This window comes from Zonotrichia leucophrys, chromosome 6 (genome assembly GCF_028769735.1).
Source record: "Zonotrichia leucophrys gambelii isolate GWCS_2022_RI chromosome 6, RI_Zleu_2.0, whole genome shotgun sequence".
Taxonomy (NCBI): Eukaryota; Metazoa; Chordata; class Aves; order Passeriformes; family Passerellidae; genus Zonotrichia; species Zonotrichia leucophrys.
The window spans coordinates 21,180,549-21,206,794 of record NC_088176.1 but is presented as its reverse complement, the minus strand read 5'-3'; the positions used below and the strand labels follow the sequence as shown (position 1 = coordinate 21,206,794).

At 42.2% G+C, this 26,246-nt stretch overlaps 1 protein-coding gene and 1 long non-coding RNA gene across 2 annotated transcripts; one reads left to right on the top strand and one right to left on the bottom strand.

Annotated features, from left to right (window-relative positions):
- Window positions 1-1,938: 1,938 nt before the first annotated feature.
- Window positions 1,939-23,771, bottom strand: LOC135449862 (uncharacterized). The gene is made up of 4 exons (XR_010440868.1): window positions 23,709-23,771; window positions 12,239-12,307; window positions 8,641-8,875; window positions 1,939-3,931 (listed from the first exon to the last, which is right to left on the bottom strand). It is a non-coding gene; the product is annotated as an uncharacterized LOC135449862 (long non-coding RNA).
- On the top strand, window positions 8,845-24,739 carry DUSP29 (dual specificity phosphatase 29). Its single transcript, XM_064717252.1, has 3 exons — window positions 8,845-9,029; window positions 18,698-18,918; window positions 24,159-24,739. Exons 1-3 carry the CDS (start codon window positions 8,845-8,847, stop codon window positions 24,404-24,406), a joined length of 654 nt encoding a protein of 217 aa, XP_064573322.1. The 3' UTR covers window positions 24,407-24,739.
- Window positions 24,740-26,246: the final 1,507 nt, after the last annotated feature.

Below are 26,246 nucleotides of genomic sequence, written 5' to 3'. Positions count from 1 at the left end.
TAACAGTGACTATCTGAATAATTGGCAGGGAGGAGCTTGGCTGCTCTGTAATGCAGAAACTTGGCTAGAGCGATGCTGTTAGCATGAAACAGCAGCAGATCCAATGCCCATAACTTGAACTGAAACTGTTTGTTATTACTTCACATCTGTACTGCAGCATTAGCCACAGGCCATGACCAAGTCTGGCCCTGGTCCTTCTGGGATGAACTTCTATATTTTAAACAGACAGGGGATGACAAAGGTGATTGAAAGGATTTAATGCAACATTAAAAATAACTGACAGAGTCAGGAATTTGTGTCTCACTGAAAATTAATGGCAACTACCATAGGACTCGGGTACTTCAGAAAAAAATGGTCAGGCATCCTGAAACCTTGGTAGGGCACAGGCATTTGCAGTCACAGAAGACTCTGTTCTTGCAAGAAATGAAAAAAGTTCCACAAGAGGTTTCTATCAATAACTGGCTGCTTTTTGCAGGCACTGGTGCAACAGTAGAGAGCACTGTGAGGCAGAAAGATAGGCAAGCAGTGATTGCAGGTCTGCTCAGAGATATCATTCCCAGGATGGTCAATTCAACAGAACCAAAAAGGTCCAGGGACCAAAGGGCTGCTTCCAGTATCACACACTTGCCCTGACTGGTTTCTTCGCCTCTTTTTCCCACTCTCAGGCAGAAGGCAAAGATCTGAAGAGGTTATTTTAAGAAATATCAATACTCACATGACAGCTGGATCTTAGACGCAAGCCTAGCTCCAGCAGCACCAAAATCTCCTCCTGATGCTGTGGTTCCGGTTGCAGCTCTGAGGGAGGGTTTGCTGCAGAACAAATGCCCAGGCAGAGGATGTCATGTGTGATCCCCAAGCCCTTCAGGCCTGTGGCCATGAAGGTCACAGCAGATGAAGTACTGGAGTGGAAGAGGTGTGGCTCTGACACCAGGGGACCCAGCTTTGATCTTTGATGAACCTGGCTGTGATTCACCAGAAGAAGTTTCAGGCTTTCTTCAGCAGGAAGTCATGGAGCTCTTTAGGGAAGTAGAGAATTTTTCAAAGGCTGGAGGGTGTGCCTCTGCCTTTTTTTGGCAAGCTGTCACCAGAACTGAGCCATGCTGAGCACCTTGTTGCTCTCAGCAAAGAAAGGCATTTCATAAGTTAGATGGGTACTGGAAGTGTTGGCACTGGAGAAAACCAAAACAAGAAGTAGGGGAAGATGGCTTTCTGGTGGAGCTCAGGCAAGAGAAAAGGACCTTGTCAGGATGCCACCTCTCCCACTGCCCATTGCTGTGCCAGTGCCAAGTCACTTGTGCACAGCATGACAGGAAACAGCAGTGACAGCAGTGCAATGCTCCTTACCCATATGCAGCAGTAAACATCGCATCGGCCTTGACAAGGGGACAACATCAAAGATTATATTTGCTATATTATAGTCAACATGCAGGCATCATGTTATCTTAGTCACACCAAGACTAGGTAACTAAACTGCCAGGTTTAATGTTTCAGGTCACATCAGGGAATAGTTTTACCAGCAGATGTAAAGATCGTCATTTGGAGTGGGCAGCACTCAAGGTCAGAGTCAGCAAATCCTCCTCTAAAAATAGACTCTACTTGCACAGTTAGTGAGGCTTCTTTTGTCGTTCTGCTGCACTTCACAGGACCCAGTTACTTACTGCACCCACCTAAGCATACAGGTAAGGCTAAGCAATTTGCATTTCCTGCTATACTTCTGCTCCTTTTTCCTTCCTTTTGTAACCTGGTTTAGTAAAGCAGGGACTTAGTAAAGCAGCCCAAGAACTGGAAAACTTGCCGAGGTAACTATTAATTTCATTAGCTTGTTGCAGAGAAAAAAAAATTAATTATTACAGATTCAAAAAGGTTTTGAAAGTATAATGTATAATTTTAAAAAATTTAGAAAACCAAACTTGTTGTGTTACAGAAATCACTTTATAAATTAGGAAATTAGGTGCAGAAAGCATAATTATCTTGGAGATAATTTCATTGTAAAAGTTAGGGAATGAAAATGAAATTTTTAAAGACTTTAATATCTGTCCCAGAATATTTTGCTTATTCTTCAGTAATTGCTCCACCCTCTAGTCAAATCTAGCTTTTCCAATTGAATTAAAAATCTCTCAGATGATGCTGTGTTTTAAGTTTCCTTGGACATTCTAATAATGTTTAATAAAATCTCAGCTTAATCTGTTTTCAGTTAACCAGTCCACTCAACAATAAAGAATGAGGGCAAAAATAAGTTTTTAAAAAGTCATATGTGGCTTAGAAATTCATTGAAATAACTGGTTAGTTTTGAATATTCACAGCAGGAGGTTCTGGGAAATAATTGCACAGAGGCTACAATTATTCTGGTTTTAAGCTATTTAAAGATGACTGCAATAGATGAACTATTATATAGTCCATGAATGCTTTAAGCGTAAGAATGCAGGGCTTAAATAAAGGAACTGAAGTAAATGAATTTTGGTGAAGACTTGGACCAGGAATAGGGAACACAGGATTGTACTTTTTCCCTAAGTATCCTGCAAATCCAGTTTTGGAATTTGGTAAATTCTTTTTGGGGTATTTCAGAAAAATATTTTTGAAAGACTTCGCCATCACAAGAAGTATTTGTAAAAAAGTAACCTTTTTGGCCTAGTGTTAGGGAAAAAATCCCCAACAGAACAAAGCAAGACATAACCCCACCCAAGGAGCTTTTGCCACAGCTCGTTGCAGTGCCTGGGGTGTAACAAGTGTGAGGTTACAGGGGAAGCACACAGCTCTTCATGGCTGCTGCCAGCCTTCCCAGTCTGAGCAAAACAGCATGGGGTGCTGTATCAGGGAGCACCACTCTCAATGCATTGCATTAAATCATCTGACAGAGCAAGCTTTTGTCACTGCAGTGACCAGCTCTCAGCTCAGCTGATGTACTTGGAGTTACAAAAAGCTTAGAAACCAAAACACTGTTTACCCTCCGCCCAAGTGCAAACACTCTGCTCCAGACATGTGCATTGGCTTCTGCAGGAACTTTCCAGTTTATAAAACAGCCCTCTGCTTAGTCATACTCAAAAAGGGCAAGCACTTTTTCACCCTGAAGGGAGGTATGTGTCTGGCATGTGGGCTGGAAATGGAAGAACAGAACATTTCTTAAAAATTCAAGAACTTGCTGAGTCGATCCTCCCTCACTGTTTCTGTAGATTCTCAGTCACTAGATCTGATTTTTTTTTCTGAATTCAGCACTGAGCTTACTTGAAGACTGGTTACTAAACTAGATTCAAGTCTTCTGCACGTTTTTTGAAAGTGTAGAACTGGTGTAGGTATTCTCCATCCTTACCTTCTCTTGGCTCCTTCCCTCTTGTACACACTTGTTACAAACATTGTTCCTCTGTGACTTCTTACCTAAGGTGGTTATTAAACTGAAGGAAGGAAGTAAGTAAATATAAAACCATTAGTTTTGCAGTTGTCTGTAAGGCAAAGTCTCAGTTTTTACTCCCAGGAGAGTAGAAGTCCAACAACTTCAATGGTGTTAAATTCTGCCTGATAAATAAAAACATTCAAATAAGTCTGCCCTGTATCCAAGATCAGAAAAGAAAATAGAGTACTTTCTTAGTAACAAGTTCTTCATGCACAGAAATGATTTCTCAATCAAAGTTCAGGGTTTTGTTCCTCTTTTTTGTTCTTCTGCTGGATTTAGTGTTCATGGCAGTAGATTAACTACTTTAATTCCCATGTTTGAGGGTGAAACTCCCAAATAATTTCAAGGGCACTGTGTTTATCTCCTGTTGCACTGGGGTGGGTATAAAGCCCTGTAGATAGGTCATTACTTTTGTGGAATCCTCATCAAAAGCTCAGCACTAATAGGTATTTCTCTTTGCTTCCCTTGGCATCTGGGAAAAGACTTCTGGTGATATCACAGTTCCACTCCTTTTTCAGAGCTGACAACAGGTAGGAGGGAAATCTGAAAGCATCAGAACACAAATAAGATTAAAATCTGCCTCCACATTTACAAACAGGTTGTATATTTAGGTGTTTGCTAAATGCTAAAAACTTTCACTTCTCAGCTAAACCAGGTAAATTTGTGATAGTCTGGTATTTTCAGGGAGAAGTTGCTTTTAGACAGCTCTGAGTACAAAACCAAGGCTTGTACACATATGCACATCAAATTAAATTTAATAAAGCCAGCATCAAAATCACCACTAGCATGAGTGATCAATGTCACAAGAGCTGTGAGAACTTCCAAGAGCAGGACACATGGTCAAAGAATACAAACTATTCTGCTGTATAAATATGGACTGAAGTGGGCACTAAGGCAAGGAAACCCTGTGCCCTGCATGACAGAACAGCTAATACTTCTAAAGAAAAGAGTAAGGAAAATTGTCTTGTCTCCATTTTTCTTCCCAGTTTTTACTTGTTTAGCCTCTCCCATTGCATTTTTATGCCAAGGCCACCAGGCTCTGACTTTATTGAAGATCTGAAGCTTCAGGCAGACAAATACAGCTGCAAGTTGGCAGCAGAGTACCTATGGTGGGGACAACAGCAGTGATGGAGGAACCCCTTGTGCCAGGGAGGGGTTCAGAAAAGGAAAGGATATATAGGCCCTTGCACAGAAACAAGGCAAATGCAGCCCTTGGCTGTGCACGCCTGATTTTTTTTCTTTTTAAGTCTCTACAGCTGACTTGGATCCTAACTCCCAGGCATAAATCTTGCCAAATTGTTTGGCGTCTTTATACACAGCACTAGGTCTTGCACAGCATGTTGAGCAGAAAATATTAATATTAAGAAACACAGTATTTTGTAATGTATCTAATGACTTAGAGCTTTCAGTCTCAAAGTACTCAGAAACTCCCACTACACATGGAAAACCAGCATTAGAAATGTACACAGCACCACCAAGGCTCTGATGTTCACATCTAGATAAAAAGCTGAGTTTTCCTCCCCCATCTATGGGAATACCAAACTGTAGAGCTCATGACTGACATTTCCAAAAGCATTAACTCACCCCTACACACTTTTGGTGGGACTGGACTTCCCTTCAATTGAACAGATTTGAAAATGGGCCACTACATTCTATGACTTCATAGGGCCTTACTGGGAATTTTGGATTAATTTGAGTAGTTCAAGGGACTCCAAACATGGTGCAGAAGGCAAATCTTTCACTGCCATATTGGTGCTCCAGCCACTAGACTGTGTGCTCTGTCATGGTCTGAATTAAACAGCAGATAGACTGGCAGATTTGTTTCTTTTTTTTTTTCCCTTGCACTTTATTTCCTCCCTCCCTGCTTTGTTAAAAATAAAATAAGCTAAAGAGCTGTATAAGAAATTCCATCTGGCAGCTGTAGAGGAGATAGCGAACATAAAGAAGAGATTCCTTTGCTGTGCCTAATGCATGCTGCTTATCCAAATTAGCCACACAATTACTTCTATCAATGCAAAACTAGTTTAATGTTTTTTTCCTAGTGCACAGCACTTGAGAATGACTTAAAATGCAGTGTAATTTGCCACAGTGTATGTCCTGAAGTGGCTCACTAATGAAAAGAGGATTAACTCTCCATTATTCTGAATTACCATTTTGTGAAATCACTAACAATATTTTCATTTATATACATATAACCCAAGGGGGACAAATATTCCATCCGTCCAAGCGATTAACAAATAAAATTTATTAGATAACGTGCACTTTGGTCTTATTTATGAAGAGAAAGATTAGGGTATAAAAATGCAGATGACTGGATTTTTATCATCCTTGTTCTGATAATACCCTTAAGTCCATGACAGCAGAAGTGGGGAGCAGTTCAGTGTTGTGTGCACACTGCAGTGAGGGCAGAACCCGCGGGATGCCGGACCCAGCAGGCAGGCACAGTCTCACAGGGTCACCTTCAGCACCTCTGGGGCCCCACTGAGGTGTGCCCCACACCCAGCTCTGGCACAGAGAGGCATCAGGGAGGTCCCATCAGCTCACACAGCCTGCCCTTGGCACAGGCCAGCAGAATGAGAGGGAAGCTGTGCTCTGGGCACAGGGAAAGCATGGGATGAGCTACAGACTGCCCTGCCTCTCTGGGAGGGAACTCCTGGCCTCAGATACAGGGCTCTGTTCCTCAGTATGCCCTGAAGCTGGGCTCAGACCCTCCTGCTGGGGAGAGCCCTCTGGGACAAGGGCAGGTCCACAGACAGTTGACTTTTCATCACTCCCCCAGGAAATAAAAAGGCTGCACTGAAGCAGCATTTCCAGGAGCAGGCAAGGTGCAGAGTTCTTTATGGACATTAGGACAGTCCCTACTCCAGAGAGCTTCCACATGACCCTGGGATTAGCTCTGTTGGTCAGAGCAAGGTGCTAATAATGCCAGGCTCACAATCTCCATGTGGGCCCTTCACTTACAATGATTCTTGTGGGTCCCTTCCAAGTCAGGCTGTTCTGTGATCTAAGGTTGTGTGTCCCCACACAGTGCAGTGCCATGAGGTGACTGCCAAGCTAGCACAGCACTGGTACATCATCCAGCCTGCACTAACTCATCTACAGCCCACACGAAGCACCACAAGGGGCGGGAGCCTGCTCCAACAAGCCTGTGCAGAGGTAACCCTGCAATCTGGCTGCCATCTGACTGCACTGGGTGAGCGCTCTGCAAGACATGGTCTCCTCTCCACACAAGTCTGCCAGAGAAATCTGAGATTTCCCTGCCTGAGTTTGTGCTAAACATTCATCTCCTATACCCACAACAGCATTAAGAACAACCACGCAAAAAAAACCTAATTTACTTTTCACTCTTTATTCCAAGAGGGCTGGCCTAGGGAATAGCCTTCCTGGAGCTCTGTTTGGTGTATGTAGAAAAACTAATATGAGATGGGGTTAGGCATCTTTGATTCCTGGGAAGATGCAAGCCCTTCTGCCCCCAACCAAATGCTTCATGGCAATTACTTCCAGAGCTGAAATAGCAAACCAGCCCTTTTGCCCCCTTTTCCCTCCTCCTAGTTCAACTCTGTTACTTCTTACATAGTCTAGAGTCAAATCTGAAATACATGTTTTATTAGAGGAATTTCAACTGATGCTTTCCTGTGCTCTAATTCAATTTAAAAATCCCTGCAGCAGATAACATTGGCAAGGCATAAAAGAACATAGCGTACTTGAAAGTTCAGGGAGCATGTGGCTTCCCAGGACAGACAGCAACAAGGATTTCTCAGCAGTGGTCGAGCTTTCAGAGTGTTAACCAAGCTCAAACTGTGCCGGTGTTCCAGTACCACAAACGATCATTTGCAGATGTAATTGCCCTGTTCTGAGGTGTAACAAATCAATGCACTGTGGCCACCAACTGTGATTACTGATTACATTGTGCTTTCTCTTCTTCCTTTCCTCCATCCCATGTTATGGAGCCATGAATAAAAGTAGTCAGTCCTTCAGCATCATGGCAACAGGCTCTCAGTTATAATTCCTTACTAGACAAATAGCAGTTCTTATCAATTCCTAGATAACAGCCTAATCACTCCCCACGTCAGACTGACTTAGATTTGTATCTCTGTAGACAAACATTATCTACACTGCTGAGTCTGCATGTGCAATTAGCATCATTCTGGCACAAGAAGCAAAAAGGCTCTCCCAGAGCATGGCTACTGGGGCAGATAGATGGGACTTGGTACTACACATAAGCATGCAAGACGAGCCCAAAGAAAATTTACTACAAGCTGGAATTCTCAGAGCCCTTTAAAAATCTCAAGAGAGGACCACTTAGCTAAACATCATCATCATGTTTTAAGAAGCTTGGCTGAAAGATAAATCCCCTTGCCAGTGAAAGCAAGCCAATTTTTGAACAAAGGTGTACACTTGCCAGTCAAAAACAGACTCCACAATCTTACACAGCTTTGGAGTAGGAAAACAGCAATCATTTGGCTTTTTCAAGCTTTGTAGAGAAACAGAACATGACAGGCACAAAAGAGCCCAAACTGAGCAAACAAACCCCATGGGTACTTGGGATGTCAGTGAAAAATGGACATCCTGCTTTCAGCTCGACAATAGCCACATGAAAGCATTAGCCAGATTTTTTGAATTAAAAGGACACAAACATTCAGCAGCCAACAGACACACACACACAAAAAAAAAAAATTGGGAGCAACTACAGGATTCATTGCCTGCAAGAAAGGTGGATTTTTGGCAGGCTCTACTTGCACACTTCATAAGATCAAGCCCAACTCCACATCTTGTTACAAGTCTCTTACAGAGCCACAAGGTTCAGTTTATCCCTTCAAGGGAATAAGACATGAACAACTGCTACTCTGAGACACCAGAGAGCCCAGAAGAAGAAATAAAAACAGAGCCCACAGGGAGATGCAGCAAACAGGGAATCTGCAGCTGGTAACATTGGAAAATAAGAGTAGAAGAGAGTACAACAGTACACACAACATTCACCCAAACAGACACATTTCCTCTCCCTATGTTGCTGAAAATCACAAAGGATGAGCTTTTAGGAGGGTCTTAGTTAATGATAAAAAACCCCAACAACTTAAATTTGCACTCAGTTCCCCTAGGTGCTTTAGATCCCTAGGCTGTTAGACCTACCAAATTCTTGCCAGTAGATTTTTCAGGAAACAAAATCCAGACAGACACTGAACTTCAATAATCTCAAACCTCTGAGTTTTGTTTCCTTTGCTGGTGAGCTCATCCAACAACATATTCCTCACCTCACTCTGGGGAGGCAGAAATCCAGGTGCAAGTCTGTGTTTGCCACAGAACAGGTACATCTGTCTCAAGCAATGCTCAATCCCACCCGGTCAGTGCTCCCAGGATGCCACAGTGAGCAGGAGTCACTGGCTTTGTGCTCCCTTGGGTTAATGTTCTGTTTTGGTTGCCTTCCAGTTTCTCACACATCCTGAGAGCGCCACTTCATGGACAAGATGTCATCAGGAAGCTGGAATGCTGGGAAGAAAAATGCATATACAGCAGTCAAAGTAGATCCTGATGAGGATTATTGTACCCCAGGGGCATTTGAACTGGAGAGGCTCTTGTGGAAGGGCTGCCCACAGTACACTCATGTCAATGAAGTCTGGCCCAACCTCTACATAGGAGACGAGTAAGTGTTCACAGTACCCCCCGTGTAACAACTAAGTGTATCTACTACACCTCCTCTACACAGGAGAGACCAAGCTCTTCTAAACACAGCTCACTGACAGAGCAAAGTGTTTGAAACCACTGACAGATGTCAGAGCCTGGCATGGCCCTGGCTGTCACTGCTGCTGCAGGAAAGAGCAGAGGAAGTGCAGCCGGATCTGCTGGTAAAGACAGAGTGACAGCGCTGGTTTTAAAGACAGAGTGACAGCGCTGGTTGCGGCACCAGTGTAGGCTGCAGAGGTTGAAGCTCGTCGTGATCTATTTTTAAATGGTTAGTTTCAAGGAGCAATTTGTTATTTATCTCTGAGTGAAAGTTGTTCCACAGTTACAGAGCATGGCCTGGATGTGTTTGCCACACCTTAGGTTGGTTTAGGCCTAAAATGTAATTCTTGAATAGTGTCTGAAGAGACAGCTCACCCTGCAGTAGTATTTCTGCATTTCCAAGCCTGTGCTTGTGGACATAGAACACTCTGCATTTCCAGATGGCTCAAGAGATTAAAGCAAACAGAACCTTGAGGAAGGCAAAGCTGCAGAGATGTGTCTCACTGATCTGACCAAGTGTGATTTAGAAAAAAAAAAAACAAACCCACAAAACAGACTTAGTCCTGCTGAGCAGAGGACTAAACTAGAAGCAGTCTATTCCACGAAGCAGAGAAGACTGCTGCAGCAGGAGACATGCCATCAGAAAATCCCCCAGCCCAAGCCCTGAGCAGAGCAAGAGAGCCTTTCTTATCCCTTTGCCATTATTGGTCCAATTCCCATTTTCCTCTACACCCTGCACTAACATGACATATATTTTTACATCATCACTGAAAGACACAAGTAGGAGCCCCAGTGGCTCCAAAGTTCTCAATAATTTTTTAAAAGGTCCTAAAATGCATCTGTTGCCAGCTTATAAAAGAGGAAAGATATACAGCTTTGAAAGTTACAAGGCTCCTAATATCATCCACCAATTACTTCTGTGGCGCCAGAGGCAACAGAAAGACACAAGAGTTCTGGTCTTGTACCCAGCCAAGGCTCCCACTTTTAGAGACAGGGATGGGAGAGAGTGTGTGTGTGTGTGTATGTTGTGTGGGATAAAAAAATTAAACCATGGGAACAGCCTGTCTAAATGATTCAGGAAGAAAAGGGGATTGAGTTTTTCTCTTGACATCCTGCCCTGCCCCTCCTGTTAGATATCTCTAACTCAAGATTTACCATAAAGAACAGCCTGTTCTGGCATTTATTTCCTACTTCATTGTTTAGAATCACCATCAGAATTATTCTGAATGAAGCTGTTAGAATAATTTTCCTCTAATCTCTGTGATGAAGCTATAACTGTGCCTGCTGAGCAAAGGGATGTGACCAGACAAGAAGTCAGTCTCTCAGCCCAGGACAGCAGTCACTGACTCTTTCCTGTAATCTTCTGTAGCAGTGGCTTCTTACACCTTGTAATTTAGTAAAAGCTAGAAGGTGTAACTCTGAATACACCACACACCTGGCACTTCATACAAACTAACCAGAGGAACAAAAATACAAACTTCCTGAGAGGCACGTAGAGCTACAACCTGTCATGCTGGGTAATGTGTTTCTGCTGAGGACTGGTCTTAAGTCAAGAGGAAAACCAGTGGTGCTTCAAAGGAAAGCAAGTTCCCCACCATGACAAGACAAAAGCATGAGAAAACCAATGGAGAAGGAAAAACAAGTAAGGAGCAGGTGGGGGGGGACAGAAATAAAACTTCACCTGAAAATGGAACTCCCCAAAAGAGAACTACTATTGTCAGCCAGGCAAGGGCAAACTTGACATGGCAGAAAATCTGTGAACTAGTCTGCATGCAAGATGCAGGTTTTCACTACCTTAACTAAAATTTGCTTTGAAATAGGCAAAGTCCACGGACATTTATATATTTCCTGGAGCCAGCTCCATATCTTACTCCTGACCAACAGCCTACCCCCTCAGTGTGGCAGGATTTTTGTATTGTTTTAAGATCTTGTTTTAGAACTAGTGGCCAAAGAGATGCCACAAGCCATGAACAGATGTTGGGTGCATTTGTATCTTTAGCCAAGCTAAATTAAGGTTAATGTTGAAAGAATTTGGTGGAACTCATCAACAAAATCAAATGAACACATACATCCAGAGTTTATCTTCAGAGCCTCCACATCTGTGCTTCATTCCTGCCTCGTGCATTTACAAGGTTAACAGGACTTGTGACTGCTTATGGAAATGCTAATTAATTACCCTGACTACGTAACCACATCTTCCTTCTAATGCAATCCAGGCTATCAAGGAGCCCTGTGAGGCCACTCCATCCTTTTGTTATGAGGCTTCACTGCAGATGTTGCCCAGAGGCAATGAAATCTCTATGAGCCTGTCAGACCCAGAATAATCAAAGCCTCAAAATATAACATGCTGTGTTCAACTCCAATTGAAATTTTCCCCCAGCAAGTTCCAAGGGCTTTTAAAAACCAGATACTGGAATTTGTATGACACAGCCCAGCAACAGGAATAAAACACTCTTGGCCAAGATTTTGAGTCAATTGCTACCAGGATTAGTGTTTGCATGTATCCTCCTCATATTTAGAAGTCCTCTAAAGGGATAGAAAGCAGCCTTGTTTTTCTCCTTTGTTTCTCTGGCCACCTGGTTGCTTGGAGGCAGTTTTACTGGCAAATCCCAAACCTGCTTGGTTCACTGGGATCACATGGAAAGTCTCTGCCAGTTACTCATCTTGTAGTTTCTTCTTGCAGCTCTTCAGTGATGGCCTTATTATTTGAGATGATGTTTAGGCTTCCATATTTCTGAAGTTCAAAGAATATTTCAGCTGAAGACAAAGGCCTCCCAATTTGTTTTGTTCTTGAACATGCACTAGATCTCCTTAGGATTTAAGGCCTGATCACAGTTTCAGATCTTGCCATGTTCTCAAACTACTCCCAGAAAAAAAAAAAAAGTCTTTTGAAATGTAATTCGTTACAAGTTAAGTATGAAAAATAATTTTCTGGGTATGCAGCTGAACAGCTTGCAATTCACAAAAGCTATGGTCTGTGCCTATGCCTTGCCATGACTCATGGCCTTCAGAACTGATGCAGGTAAGGAAGATGAGTAACCCAAACCCACAATTTGCAATGCATGATAATTAAGATAAATAACTAAACATGAAATGTATGCATAACTAAAACTCATCCTCTCCTCTTACCTTTCTGCAGAGAAGCAATACAGCATGGCTTTTTGCAAGTGACCAAGTAAAAAGACAATTTACACTAACCTAGAAGAAAACAGATGGGACTCTCTCAGGCTAGAAAACAGCTACCTCCCATTGTTTAGCATTACGAACTCCTAGCATCTACATCAGTATTAATAATATAAAAATAGAAGCAAATACAGATTTAGATTATAACAACACTATTGAGGACATAGTTTTAACTTGGGTAGAATGAGAACCTGCCAATTGTAACAGCAGTTTAACAATCCAGAAAATCAGATCTTTAACAGCGGACAATAAACCTCAACGCTCCAGTGGTTTCTGAGACAAGTAACACTTCTCCATTCTATCAGTGATCTCTAACATTTGATAAGTGGCTGAAGTCAAGACCAGGAACTGCCTGACCACAGCATGAGTGCTTGGTGCCTTTGCTGTATAGAAAGCAGAGAGCTATTTGCTCTATCTAGGTTGTATCACTTACAAAAACTACATCCACCATTTAGGGCTAGAGGAAAATCAAACACTAAATATTTTCCATCCCATATTCTGATGATCTTGCTCACTGTTTTCAGTGGTACCTAAAAATTCTTTTAATTCACACTGAGCAGGAGGTACCCAGAGAAATGGAGCAACACCTCAGAAGGAAAAGGGGATACAATGCTACACTATCTCGAGACTCCCTCAGTGCTAGAGTTACCAAGGAAAATTGGGTCAGTATTATTGGAAATTCTCAACATCTCTCCACAGGAGGGAGAACTGCCAGATTTTCTTAAGAAAGTGTCAATATTGCCTATATTCAGCAAGCTTCTTTCTGACACTGACCATCTGGTAAATTATCATCCTGCACTGAGCTTTCCTTTAGCGCTTAAGAAAACGGAAAAGTTCGAGAGAGGCGATTCCTCTCCTAGTAACATGTTGCCTCAGATTTCCTGGTGTTTTGTCAATCTGGGTCACGTCAATCTGTGGCTTTAACAGTCTATACTGAAACATGTTTGCATTGCACAACCTTTGCATGAAGTTTAAGAGACTTGGCTTTACTTAAAGTTGAAAAGCACACCAGTCATCTGGCGTGCAGTACCAGCTGTCAGGTGCTAACTTACCTGGGGCGGGAGTTGCTCTGCCCACACCCTCCTGAGGAATTTTGGAGGACTATTTCCTTTAGTTGTATTTATGCTTTCCTCATGAGCCACATATCTTCCCTTTGTTAGCTGCTTTCAGTACACTTGATACTGTGTGTGAAGGTGCAGGCTGCAGTGCTTGCAAGCTCTTTCCCCCTGTCTTCCAATTCCATTGATTTGGGCAACTTTCTAACAAAAGCAGCTGGAACTAAAGCTTGTCATGACAGTAGTTTTGAAAAGAGAGAGGGGATTTGGTACAGTGGAGAAAGCAACCTAAAAGAAAGCATTCTTTTTCATGTTGTAACTACTTACACATTGTTTCTTCCAGAAGAACACAGAGTTTGCTGCAGCACTTGCTATTGATCCTATGAAACTTAGCCTTAAAACTGACAACAGGCACAGTTAAAGTCTCAGACAAGCCCTCTACTTGCCCTTGCACAACCCAAGAGAGGTAAACAGTCTTTTGGGAGCCATCTGAAAATGGATGACACTTTTGTCTGGGTCAGTTTCCCCTTTTGGTGAGTCTGCTAGTATCAATATATCCATATGTGAAAGTGATTTTATCTCCAGTTTTCACCATTGAGGTGGGATTCCCCCTTGCCTCAGAACTTTCAAAACATGTTTATGAGTCCATCTGCCCTACAGTAAATGCAGGGTCAGATTCAGCAAAGCACTGAGCTTTTGCTTAGCATAGAGAAAAGGACTTCTGGGTATACTTAACTTTTAGCATAAGTTTATGTGCTCTGAACTGAAGAGCTGATGAGCTTTAGCATGGGACTAATCAGCACAGGTCATCTCTTACTAAACTGAATTACATTGAAATTTTCATTGTTATCTCCCAGTGCCACACTTCACCTTCCTTGCATGGGAACGCATTCCAGGCAGACACTGGAGACCACAGCTGCACCATGTAAAAGGAAATCAAGTGCTAATAGCACAGATGGTGGAGATATACAAAATGAAAACAACTGCTAGAGTAGCCAAGTGCTTACAGCTTCACCTACACTGGCATTTGTAGCAAACTCCTCTTTACAATGGCTACTTAAAATTCAACCATAATCACAAAAATGGAAGTATTAATCACAATTTAATAGGAAACAGCAGCACCCAAGGAGGGGAAAAGAATGTTGTTAGCTTGACTATTACACTGTGATAGTGAGCAAATTGCAAGGAAAAAAAACCCCGATGCTTTTTCTAGTCAAAATTGAATTAGAAATGAAGCCATAAATCCTCCAATAAGGTAATGATTCATATTGCCCTGAACAATCCTATGCTACTAGTAGCCTCAACCAATCAGATATTCACAGATATTTATGCCTGATTTATTTCTCTCTTTCCTTTACAATATTGATACCTCAGGCACAGTGAAAACTGCAAGCAAGGCCAAGAGCACTCCCCTCTCCTTGGGGTGTAATCAGAGGCATCATGCATGATGAAACAGAGCAAACCCCTCGGGCTCTGGTTACAGGGTACAGAGGGATGCTTTCACAACAGCTTTGACACTGCAGACTCAGCTGAGGATGGAGAGCAGCCCAGTCCTTCCCACAAAGGCAGAGCTCACTGCTGGCTATGGGCAGTCCAGGCAAACATGTTGAGGGACACAGAAACATTTCCATTTACAGGCACCCAGGTCCCACACCTGGGGCCTCACCAGGCTGTTGCTTGCTCTGCTAACTGCCCACCAAGCTGCTGCAAACCCACTGTGACCCCAAGTTTAACTATGGCAGTGTCAGTCTCAGCACAGGCCTTCTCTGCCTGGTCATGTTTATGATCCAAGTACAAAGTACTGACAGACAGGAGGTAAAAAGCAGATAAACCTGAGCCAGTATGACAAGTGGTGGTCCAGCTGGGCTCTTGCCTTTCTTTTATGAGGAAAGAAAAGAGGAAAAATTTTCAAAGAACAGTAGTGAAATCTCTTATGAATATATTATTATCAAGTATAAGACTGGGGGGATAGAGAGAAAGAGGAAGGAGCTAAAATACTTTCTAATCTCCATATTAGGTTTGAAACCAAGCACTCTTGCTCTTGAAAAAGACTAAGTGTCACTTCAGCTTTTTTCACAAGATGCAGATTCTAAAGCCCAAGGCAAGCACCTCTTGCAGTCCAGTGAACCCTATTTTCTATTACACAACAACTGTTTCTTCATCTCTCCACACAACAATATTAGAAACCTTAGGAAAAGCTTTCCATAGATAAAAGTGTCCAGGGTATCTGCTGTAAGAAAGGTGCCTGACACTCTTTACAGACTGTGTGCACTAGCTTGGCCTGCAGATGCAAAAGCCACGTGGCCACAGGACTGTACTGACCCTGCTCCACTTAGGGCAGGTATTTTAGGTCTTGCTTCCACTAACAGGTTCTACAACACCTACACACACTTTGAGTGATAGCTATTCCAGTGAAAATGTGGAGAACTTAACAGATTTGAGAGCTCAGCACTGAGCACTCATTTTCTGGAAGTTTTTCACATTAGCAATGTCAGTAGAAAAAAGAAAATATGCATCCGTATAATAAAGAAAACAATTCCATTGGGTAAGGTTCTATTCAGTTCAAAGGCCATTGCCAAATCAGTCTGCATATCAAGCATAATTAGAAAGCAGATAACATTTGAAAGTCAGAGTAGCCCAAGCATTGAGGAAAACAGCATAAATTCCTCGGTACACGTGTAAGTTGCTGTTTTTTAAAAAAAAGTTATTTCACAGAAGATGATATCGTTACATCTGAGCATTTATAATGAATTTTTGCAACACCATTCAAGGTTGATGCATTGCTGCTTTTGAGTCCATTTCCAGCCCAAATTGGGAAACAAACAGAGTAACAATGTGTATATTCCAAACCTGCCACAGGTCAAGGGCAAAATATCTGCTAATGCATTTGTGATGCAAAAAGATTAAACTGATTAAATAAAAATAATTCCATCCTGAGCCTCCAATTCACAGAATGCAGCTACAGGCAAGACTGGGAGATGGAAGGGGAAGTTGAGAGGAGCTTGGCCAGGCTGAGCTGACTGCTTATTCAAGTTACTGAAAGACAGCATCCCTTCTTTCTGAATATGTACTGGAAAACTGAGGCCACCCAACATTGCAAAATCAGGTTGTAGGAAACAGAACAAGACTGTGTGACTATCAGAAAAAATGCATTAGTGGCATCCACTGTGTCAAAAGGCAATCAACAATCAAGGAAACAGGAAAATTTGATTTCATATAAAAACAAGTGTCAAATGTTAATGACTGTAACCTATTGTTTGACATTGTCCTTGCTCAGAACAGCTTCATAATTTAATTCTAATGCTATTTTTTAGCCTGAGCAGTGCTTGCAGAAGGCAAAGTGCGATAGCATGTACAGTCCATCAAAAAAAGTTGGTTTTCTACTGAAAATACTCTGCAGTCTGCTTCCTACTCAGCATGTAATCTCCACTTGCAAGGGTTCCCCTTGTGCATGGGTCTTTGACCTGAAGCCCTCAGTCTTACATGGTTTGTAGGACAGAAGCTTTGGGCCTGTCTGATGAATGCAAACCATTCCAGCATCAGGGAGATAAAACAAAGACAGGCTTAATTTGAAAGCAGGAACTGTAGCTCACCTCAAGGACATCAAAATGAAGAGCAGTAGTTATTCACTGCACCACTTTATTTAACCTGTTTTATTTTAAGTACTCTCCATCCTTTCAGTATAGAACTGAAGTGTCTTTGCTGGCAATATTTACATACAGGGAATCCTAAGGCACAAAACCTCCTAAAAGGAGGGAGAAGAAAGCAAGTCTTTCTCAGTCAATCACTGCAATAGGAATGCAAAGGGAAGGAGTAGGCATTATTTAACATGAGGTGAAAGTGGCAGTGTACACCATTAGCAGCGCTCCTACTAAACTTATTAGGTAGGCATCACCACACTAAGAGAAGCTTTTATTTGACTTTTACATGATTGGATAGCAGAGGTGTAGCATTATTTCACAGCAAAAACACCAGTACTGTCAAGACATTATCATTCCTAACCAGAAAGGAATTTCTGCAGGGCAATATTTACTCAGAGCAGCCAATGATCATGGGCTTAATTTAAGTAAGAGCAAGCATAGGTAAAACCTTCAGTATCCATATCCCAGTTAAGTGCTCTAATCATTAGGTCCTTGACTGCTCAGAGAGGGTTTTGACTTAGAGCTTGGAAAGGCAGTCAGCTTCAAGCTATTGTGGGCTGTCACCTCTAGAATTATGGAACACAGCAGGTAGCCCACCACAACGTCCTCTGTGACAGCAGCTACATTTACACATGGAAGTGTTCAGGAAACATTCATGGAGAGAGGTACTTTTGTTTGGAAAAAGCTTTTTTACATCGTGCAGTAGTTATGTGAAAATATATTAACAGAATAAAGGTTATGCCATTTTTTCTTTTTGTAAAAAGCTTTGTAGTTTTCCCAGGCACTAACGAAACTTGACAGCTTTTTCAGAACAAAATTTTCCCAAACTAAAAGCTTTCTGTAATGGAAGAAAAAAAGTTTTTACATGCCTGGCCATGAACTCTACATTTTTTTAGGAATTTTATCCTAAAGCAAGCACCTACAGTGGATATTGAACATACAAATCTAAGCTTTCCTCTCTTCTCTGACTTCCCTTGTCCAAGGGAAGAGAGAACAAGAACAAATGAGAACCTCTAGCTAAATACATGAATTCCAGCTTCCTCTGAAGGCTAATATCAAATTTCCTTATATAGTTCTTTTTGCTTTAGACCTCTGGTTTGACCAAACAAGACAGTAAAATGGAGTTGTGATAGGAAGTTATATTCACATAGGGATGGGATTTTAAAATTGTATTCATTTTTAATAGAAATTGAGAAGAACTCAGTAACCTCTTTTAGGGAAGAAGAGTTTCTTTTTGAATCCCAGACGATTTTACTATTCACACATTACAGACTCTTATTATATCTGCAATATCATTTGATAGGACAGAAGGGGAAAACAGCATTCATGGGTCCTATTTCAAGTTCTGCCACTGATTTCCTTTCCTGACTTTAGATAATTCCTTCTATTTCTTTCTGTATCCCAAGTTTCTTCTTGTACAAGATGGATGGAAGGCAGTATTGCCTATGTGCACAGGTAACGGCAAAATAAATCCACATTAAACATGCTCTAAGGATCTGGGGGAGATAATTAGGAACTGCAGAAGAATGACAGCTTCAAACGGAATAACAATATCTTAAGATCCTTAAAATGGTAAATTATGCACTGTTAAAGCATTATCAGTTTCACTAACATTTAGAACATACCAAAGCAGAGGTTTTCTTAATTTTTTTTTTTTTCCTAGCCTTGAAGACGGTTGCTGAGTTACATGGCAGCTCTTGTTTTCCCAGGAAAACGGCACTGGACCGCTACAGCCTGGAGAAGGCGGGGTTCACGCACATCCTGAACGCGGCGCACGGGCAGCGCAACGTGGACACAGGAGCGCGCTACTACAGCAGCATGGCCCTGCAGTACCACGGCGTGGAGGCTGACGACCTCCCCACCTTCGACCTCAGCCAGTTCTTCTACTCGGCTTCCAAATTCATTGATAATGCACTTCAGGATGAAAGAAGTAAGGAGGGTGCTGAAAACGGTTCCAACCAGTATAATATTTACCACAACTAATTCAAAGCATAGTTCAATCGCATTTTACCTTGCAGGAATGAAACAAGTCCAATATAGTTTACCAGAGACAATACAACTAGTAGTAGGGAATGAGTTTAAGAGAAGGCAGTGATGTATTTAGGACCCTTCCCACTAATACCACCCTAAGAGCCTCTTAGCAAGCACTTTTGTCAAAGTTCTCATCACAGCTTGTATCAAGGGGTCCTGTCTGACAGATTTTTTGTTGTTGTTTTGACTCCTTCAAAAACACATGAGACAACTGGAAATTGCCTAGGTGCCATGAATATGCTGTCTTTTCCTCCTTTTCCTAATTAGCCCCTATCAAGACAGGGTTAATAAATATTAGTTGCATAGTGGTGGGAGTAGAATACAATGGTCTCAGACATTCCATGCTATCATTCCACAGCTTCATGCTCTGCACCATTAGATTCCCTCTATAAATATAGAAACCACCCCTCCTACCTGGCCATCAGATCTACCCCAACCTGTAACATTTCTCTGCCATCTTCCAAGCAGCAGGGAACTGATACAGCTCTGACAGCAGTAAACTAGAAACATTTCATTAAAGTATTTGTAATTTCTCAGCTTGATTACTACAATTCATTATTTGCTGATCTCCAGCAGTGTTCTATCAGAAAGCTTGACACTGATGTCAAGTGCTACAGCCTAGGCCTCACACTGACTTTCAATATTACTCCTACTCCTTCCCTTCACATACTTTTAAAAAAAATCACAGCAAGATATTTTACCAGAAACCAGCTGAGAAACTTAAAACTTTCCTGCTGACCTATAGAGACCTTAATATCAGAGGGTCAGATATCAAGTTTCTAGCCTTGTGTCAGCTTCTGTTCTTGGCTGTCTAGCTCAGCTGCAGGCAGTTACTACCTGACTTGCTTCCAATAGCCAGCCAGGTCTTTACACTTCTGCCCTTTCAACAAGTACAGACCACACAACAGTTCCTTCCCTTGCTCAGGAGAAAACCTTGAAAGCAGATCAGTTTTAAAAATCAAAGTCCTAATCGCAGGAGAAACTGCTTCAGGAGCTTACTTGCTTATGAAGAAAGATACCCAGCATTTTAAAAAAGCGTGTCTGGAGCAGTGCCTTTGGAAAGGAGAGGATAACTAGCACACACCCGTGTCTAGCCATGGCTGGAGGCCAGAGGTCAGTGTCAGACTGGAGTAGGTGGAATAAGAAATGCAGACTTCTTCATTCCCACCGTCCTCCTGTTCCCATAAGACTTTAGTCTGCTGCATTGAGGTAAAGAAACAAGCACAAGGGAAGCAGCAAGGGCAAGAAAAAAAGCCTTGCTTCCCAATAAATGTTGTAGGAGGAAAGGATGAGATAGGGGGGATATTAACCTTTTTGTTTCAAAACCACATCAAAGTCCACGAAGTCCTGAGACAGTAGCAAGCATCAGCCCAGCACTGGAAAACAAAATGAAATTGGAGTGACTGGGTGAACAAACAAAACAAAAAAATCTGCACTCAAGTAGATACTACAAATGGCAGTGATTTCTGTAGCTGTCGTCACTTCTGCCGTATTCAAATGGCTTTTAAACAAGTTAACGAGGATCTGTTCTGATGAAGACCTACCATAACACTCATGAAGAAAAAGAGCAAACTCTTAGCTTTCTCATGAGAGAAAAGTAAGATGTGTGTATGTACACCTCTTATCCCAGCCAGAGATGTCCAAAGACACGATGCATGGCCCAGGATGACACAGGTTTAAAGCTTGACAGTAACTTCCCAATACACATTTACAGAATAGAATGACTCCAAGAAGCTAAAGTGTGGACTGATGCCTCCTATGGAAGAAAAGACTAGAGGTACCCAGGGCTCTCCTCCAACAACATACATGTGTTATTTGTGAATGCACACCTAGTGCAGAAAGGCGTTCTGCATTTCAAGTGCCAAATGAACAGGCAATGAAGGTGCACTTGTGTGCTCCTTCCTGATTGACAAAGAGCATCCAGATTCCTAAACAGGATTTTGGATGAAGTAACCAAGCACCTGCCTCCAGTGGTAATGACATGGGACTTCAGTGTGTGGTGCTCAATACTTCTGATCAGTAACAGCTTTGCATTGCTTTGCTGCTTTGTATTAGAGCTGAGCAAACACAGAGAGGGAAAGGGGGAGAAAGGAAAAAGCCTCAGCTTGTGTGACCAGAATCTGCATGTTGATGAATTTGCTCTGGCTGTATCTGGGGTATGACCTTCAGCCAAACGATCACATTCATTGAATAGATGTCTTTAGATAATGATTTTTGCGAGGAAGAGGCTCAATAGTCAATGCTGTTGAAACAAATTGTCATTCTAATGAAGAAGGCCCTCTCTGAAACAGACCAGAAAGCTTGGCACTTCGGATGCTGTCAAAACAGTCCTAATTCCGACTTAACATTTAAAATCTTCATGATGATAAAGAAACTCCCTGATCAGAACAGTATTTGTAGGGCTTAAGCATGGGCTGATGGACATAAGAGCAGTTATAAGGGTAAGATTTAGAGGCAAACTCTAATGAGTGCCAATTATGCATGCTGTCATTCAGATGGGCAGAAAGCTTTCCCAAAACGTGCAATTCAGACCATAGAACAGCTTAAAATATTTATCAGTGAGGCCTGTATAACATGAAAAGACGACATTATTTTAAGATTTTTTTTTTAGGTTTCCTACTAAGCTACAGATTTAATATTCATTACCTTGAAATTTTAGTTCCTCAAAATGTAGAATAAAGGGGAATGGCATTTTCACTTCATGTTAAAATATTTGGGGAAAATACACAAAAGACAAATTTTAAAACGAAGTGGGAAGAAACATATGAGAAAATGACAAAGACCTGAGGCTTTTGACCAAAGACCTCAACATTCAAGGCTCCAAATGATTCTGGAAAAATAGTACTGCATCTAGACAAATTTTCAAGAAACACAAACCCAAGTCAAGTGAACAAAGTATTTCAGAGATCTGTCACCACTCAGCAGACCTCTGTCTCTGTGCACTGATGCTGCATATTCTGGCACACCTTGAAGATATAAGTGGTCAGAATCCAAGACATTCCTTTCGGGGAATGAGGGTTCAGAGTGGTCCTTATATTAGAATGGAAGAGACTACAAAATAGTACAGAAGGGACGTGGCTCTGCAGAAGAGTCTCAGTGTTCTGCTGTAACAGGCAGTTGGCTCTTGACTATTCACACAGAGCAAGGACAAACTTCCTTTTCTGCAAACCAGTGGACATTTCAGAAGATTGTACAGCCATTTTTTGCCTTTGTTAACACAATACAAAACTGTATTTTCTCCTAGATCTCCTCCATTTGCCACCCACACAAAGCAAAGTGCTCCTTGTCCCATCACCTATTTTACCACCTCAACAGTAACAGATTTACAAGATGGGAAGCTCTAAAGAGAAGCACTGAACGGCTAAACAAATGTGTCTTTTCATCCACTTTAAATATTTGCAGCAATAATAGAATGGATTATCATTTTCCAGGAGAGGAAGAGGCACTTTTAGTTATCAGAAGGACTGGAACTTTGCCAAGATGCCTCAAAGACTATCTGCTGGGATTAGGATGCAGACTGTAACCATTAATCCTTTAGTGCTGGCAGTTCTTGATGCATCCATTACACAGCAATGCTGCTTGTGCCAAGGCATCCTCTTGTGCCTGGAAGCAAAGGAGTTAATCTGCAGGAGCCATGGCTTTGCACCCAGCACTTCTCACTAGGCATAGCTGACAGAGATAAACTATTATTGGCCCTGATAGCACAGTTTTTATTTTTTTCTCCTGTGGCAATTCTGCTTAGCAGGGTGTTAGAGAGTGTGCTCCAAATCTACTTCCTTCAGCAGTTCAACCTTTTGTGAGAACCCCTCGAGGGCTTTGAATCATTTTTGGAAATCTTTTGAAGTGTTTCAAAACCTGTCAATCAGACCTGAACCCACTTACTGTTCTCTTCCTCCACCTCCCCCAGATACTCCTAACAGGGAAGGCTCCACAAGGCTTCCAACCTTGTTACTATCCAAAGCCAATGACTTCCTGCCTCTGGAAGTCCCAAGCTAAGCCAAGCAGTGTCACAGAGTTAAACTGCAGCATGTTTATTTGGAGGTGAAAACTCTTGGCAGAGACTCTGCACTCACAGGGGATGAGACAGGCTCCTACTGCAGGGAGATGATCGTATTAAAACACTCACATGATGGTGGTGGTGAAACATCACTTGCATTCAACACAACAGGGTGCTAGCCAGAAATTTCTACAGCAGCTTTTCTATAGAGTAAGAAGTGGTTTCTTTCCAACTCCTGGAAAGAAGTTATATGCCTGGCCTTTTTTATTGTCTGCCCTCAAAAACTGGCAAAAAGTGATGTGATCTAGATCTCAAAAGACATTATTGCCCCAACAAAAACCAAAACCCAATTTGGTTACTTTGTGTGTCTAGTTAGTAGAAATGGGAAAGGCACTCCCCATGCATGCCATTTATTCTCATGGAAGGACAGTCTGACAGCACACCAAACCCTCCCACACCCTTGTGCTTTAGTTATTATTCCCAAACACAGAATTGCAAACGCACTGTGAGGCATCTAAGTCAAGGCTGCAGCAGGGCTTGCTATGATACTTAACACAGTCCCCAGGCCTCCTCTGCAAGCTTTGTCCACAAATAAAAAGATATTTGGTGTAGAATTATTTTGTTATCTTATTGCAGGCACTCCATACTTCCATACATTCCATAGGTTCCCTCCTATCACAAAAGTTCCATACCTTCTTGGCGTTTCTCATGGGCAGCTCCTCAGAGCACTGACTCTTTCTTCTTCACAAAGCAGCCACTGACTCCAGTTCCCCTCTCACCCAGCCACCCCACTCTTTTATAGCATCATCTTCTCATTGGTTACAGCTGTGGCCTGTTAAAGTCAGGCCTCCTCCTAATCTTTGATAATTGGCCCAGCTGCAACTCCTTAGGGGTAAGATTACCTTCTACACTATTTTCTTATATTCTATCCCCCTACAGAATTAAATGGATCATCCCTACTGTAGATGGTGTTCAGCTGTAAGATTTTTCATACGAGGGAAAACTGAGGCTGTAGAGAGGCTTACTGAGTGCTGGTGAGGGGAGTCAGACACCAACCAGAGCAGGGGCACTACAGAAACCTTCGCTGCCAAGAGGAAAGCAGCCCCCCGTGTCAGCTGTGACGTGTGCCTCTGTTTCCACAGGCAAGGTGCTGGTTCACTGCGCCATGGGCCGCAGCCGCTCTGCCACGCTGGTCCTGGCTTACCTGATGATCCACAAGAACATGACGGTGGTGGATGCCATCGAGCAGGTGGCAAGGCACCGCTGCATCATGCCAAACAGGGGCTTCCTGAAGCAGCTGAGAGAGCTGGACATAGAGCTGGCACTGCAGAGGAGGAACAGCAAGAACAGCCTAGCACCTGCTGAGCAGCAGAACAGCACCACCATCTAGCACTGCCCTGGCACAGCTGTGCTGCTGGAAAAGAAACTCCGTAAAAGGAGGGGAGGGGGAAGTGTAGTTAATTACAGAGTCACAGGGATCATTTGTTATTTGCTAGGGAAAAAACCCAAAGTCATTTCAAATACAATGTCAAGATGAGAAAGAAGGGAAGCCAAACTTAAAATTCATCATCTTAGAAAGTTCCAGCCTTAGCAGAATTCTTTGTTACATCAACAAATAAGTTTTTCTCTCTGCAAAAAAAATCAAACATTTACAACACAAAAGCAAGCACAACTAAAAACTCTCTTCTAGCTAAGTACTCCCAAAATTGTGATCCTAACTCAAGTCCCCAGCCTTTAAAGTAGTGCAGATAGGCACTCCTGAAGCAATCTTGCAGGAAAAACACTGAATTGTTTAGTCCGGAGTCTTGAATGGTTTCACAGGAGTTTGCCTTTTTGTGCTGTTTCCTGGCAATTTTATTTCTTTTTTCACAGTGATAACCCAGAGCAGCACAGCAGTTAGAGAGCCTCTACATGAAGGATCAACTACACCATGAGCATTTGCTTTACAGAGAGAAATTCTGTATCAAATGATAAACTAAAAGATAAATATCTGTGAGGATTTCCCTTTGTCAAGCTACAGTTGTCTTCTTTCTTGTATCCTGCATGAGAGCTTGATGACTGCTGTAAGTGAAAGAGGATTTGTCATCGATTCACATGCATAATTGATGACCCTCAGCACTACAGAAAATTGCCAGGGCCATTCCTTCCATTTACCATGCTGATATAAATGGAGTTTGTTTCCATCAACCACCCTGCCAGATGGACAAATTAAACAGCTTATAAAACTGAGAAACATAGACAGTGATCTAAAGTGGAAGATTAGTACCTTTAGCAGTCCTTCATTTCTGCTTGTATCAGAGATTCTTACACTGTTAGTAAAAAACTGGGTGCATTTGCCCACTGCTGGGGGATCAGGCAGCCTGAGCATAACAACACTTACCATTCCTGTCTTTGCTAAGGGCTGAGTGCAGCTTCCAGGAGAACTGGCATTTGGCAGCTTCCACATGAACTATGTCCTGCTCCAAAGACAAGGATCTTTCCTAGAACCAGGTCTTGCCTGAAGGACTCTGCTGGCACAGCTGTGCCAATTTAACACTTCTGAAGTAAACATACTTTTCCTTTATTTCCCAGCTTTTTTTTTTTGCCTACTGTTCTCTCAGAATTGTTGAGAGTAAATCAGAAAAGCAGAACTTCTGGAACACATGATTTCCACAAAGTGAGGCAGCTCTTGCAAGCTGCTGATTCACAAGTGTCAGCAGCACCGACTCCGCTCCAAGCCAGCTCTGCAGGAAACACACACTGAACAGGGCAAGTTGATTTCCTTCTTGCCAGCCACCAGTGGCATGGAGCATTCTGTGAGAGTGCATGGCCAAAGAGCCTCTTGCCTTTCACAAGAATCACCTGTTGCAATTCTGTGAAGAATTGCGGGACAGTGCTAGAGGACACAGTCAAAACTGACACTGCAAGGTGCATACAAGACAGAAAACAAGTACATCTGCCAAGGAAAAAACAACCTTCTTATTTATCAGAAATTTTGGTGCCATAATGCAATTCACAGCTAAACAGGCACTATGGGAAAAGATGTAGCATAGTTCCTTGTCCTCCTGAAAGGAATTCAATTCTGAAATAACAAGATTATAATGGAAACTTGCCTGCTGTGCACACACTATGCATCATTTCCCAACCAACTCTTAACCCATATATTGTAAATACAGAATTTTAGCAATATGCTGGAGTCCGAATGCTGTTTCAGGCTAGCAAATATCTGAAATGTTAAGAAGGTTTGATTT